Source organism: Otolemur garnettii, unplaced genomic scaffold (genome assembly GCF_000181295.1).
Source record: "Otolemur garnettii isolate 467f Iridium unplaced genomic scaffold, OtoGar3 scaffold00128, whole genome shotgun sequence".
NCBI lineage: Eukaryota > Metazoa > Chordata > Mammalia > Primates > Galagidae > Otolemur > Otolemur garnettii.
In genome coordinates this window covers 4,251,663-4,253,497 of record NW_003852523.1, presented here as the reverse complement: position 1 = coordinate 4,253,497, position 1,835 = coordinate 4,251,663, and the positions used below count along the sequence as shown (strand labels likewise).

General features: G+C 58.3%; 1 protein-coding gene across 1 annotated transcript in view; it reads left to right on the top strand.

Annotated features, from left to right (window-relative positions):
- Positions 1–1,835, top strand: part of ITGB2 (integrin subunit beta 2) — a 24,170-nt gene that overhangs the window by 13,489 nt on the left and 8,846 nt on the right. Inside the window, 1 exon segment of the mRNA XM_012810308.2 lies at positions 98–318. Coding sequence (XP_012665762.1) covers positions 98–318 — 221 coding nt within the window.

Sequence of the window (1,835 nt, the reverse complement as noted above, 5' to 3'; positions counted from 1 at the left end):
TCCTGCCGCGCTCTCCATGGGTGTATGTGTGTCCTTAGTCGATGCTGGGACTCAGGAGGAGGTGGAAGATGGAGCCAGATCCAAACCACTGGGAGAGCAGGGCCAGCAGGGCAGGACACCTCAACTCTAAGCACAGCCACTCTTTGCCCACAGAAACTCTCCTCCAGGGTCTTCCTGGATCACAGCACCCTCCCCGACACCCTGAAAGTCACCTATGACTCCTTCTGCAGCAATGGAGTGTCACACACCGGCCAACCCAGAGGGGACTGTGACGGCGTTCAGATCGGTGTCCCGGTGAGCCTTCCTGTGCAGCCGAGGGTCTCCATTCCAGCACACTGGCAGAGTCCCAGGCACAGCTAGGAGGACAGAGGGTCGGTCCCTGTCCTTCATATGCTGACAAGGTCCTGGGGACAGCTGGAAGGACAGAGGGTCCCTATCCTGGTGTGCTGACAGGGTCCTGGGGACAGTTGGAAGGACAGAGGGTCCTGATGTGCTGACCGGGTCCTAGGGACAGTTGGAAGGACAGAGGGTCCCTGTCCTTCATGTGCTGACAAGGTCCTGGAGACAGTTGGAAGGACAGAGGGTTACCATCCTGGTGTGCTGACAAGGTCCTGGGGGCAGTTGGAAGGACGGAGGGTTCCCATCCTAGTGTGCTGACAGGGTCCTGGGGGCAGTTAGAAGGACAGAGGGTCCCCATCCTGGTTTGCTGACAGGGTCCTGGGGACAGTTAGAAGGACAGAGGGTCCCCATACTGGTGTGCTGACAGGGTCCTGGGGACAGTTAGAAAGACAGAGGGTCCCCATCCTAGTGTGCTGCAGGGTTCTGGGGACAATTGGAAAGATAGAGAGTCCTCGTCCTGGCACACGGACAGGGTCCCAAGGACAGCTGGAAAGATAGAGAGCCCTTGTCCTGGCACATGGACAGGGTCCCAAGGACAGCTAGGACCAAAGGTTCCCATCCTGATGTGTTGGCAGGGTCCTGGGGACAGCTGGAAGGACAGAGGGTCCTCACCCTTCATGTGCTGGCGGGGTCCTTGGAACAGCTAGAAGGACAGAAGGTCCCTGTGCTTGGTGTGCTGACAAGGTCTCAGGGACAACTGGAAGGACAGATGTCTCCATCCTAGTGTGCTGGCAGGGTCCTAGGGACAGTTGGAAAGATAGAAAGTCCTTGTCCTGGCACACTGACAGGGTCCCAAGGACAGCTAGGACCAAAGGTCCCCATCCTGGTGTGCTGACAGGGTCCTGGGGACAGTTGAAAGGACAAAGTGTCCCTGTCCTTCATGTGCTGACAAGATCCTGGAGACAGCTGGAAGGACAGAGGGTCCCCATCCTGGTGTGCTGACAGGGTCCTGGGGACAGTAGAAAGGACAGAGGGTCCCCATCCTGGTGTGTTGACAGGGTCCTGGGGACAGTTGGAAGGACAAAGGGTCCCTGTCCTTCATGTGCTGACAAGATCCTGGAGACAGCTGGAAGGACGGAGGGTCCCCATCCTGGTGTGCTGACAGGGTCCTGGGGACAGCTGGAAGGACAGAGGGTCCCCATCCTGGTGTGCTGGCAGGGTCCTGGGGATAGTAGAAAGGACAGAGGGTCCCCATCCTGGTGTGTTGACAGAGTCCTGGGGACAATAGAAAGGACAGAGGGTCCCCATCCTGGTGTGTTGACAGGGTCCTGGGGACAGTTGGAAGGACAGAGGGTTCTCATCCTGATGTGCTGACAGGGTCCTGGGGACAGTTGGAAGGACAAAGGGTCCCTGTCCTTCATGTGCTGACAAGATCCTGGAGACAGCTGGAAGGACAGAGGGTCCCCATCCTGGTGTGCTGGCAGGGTCCTGGGGAC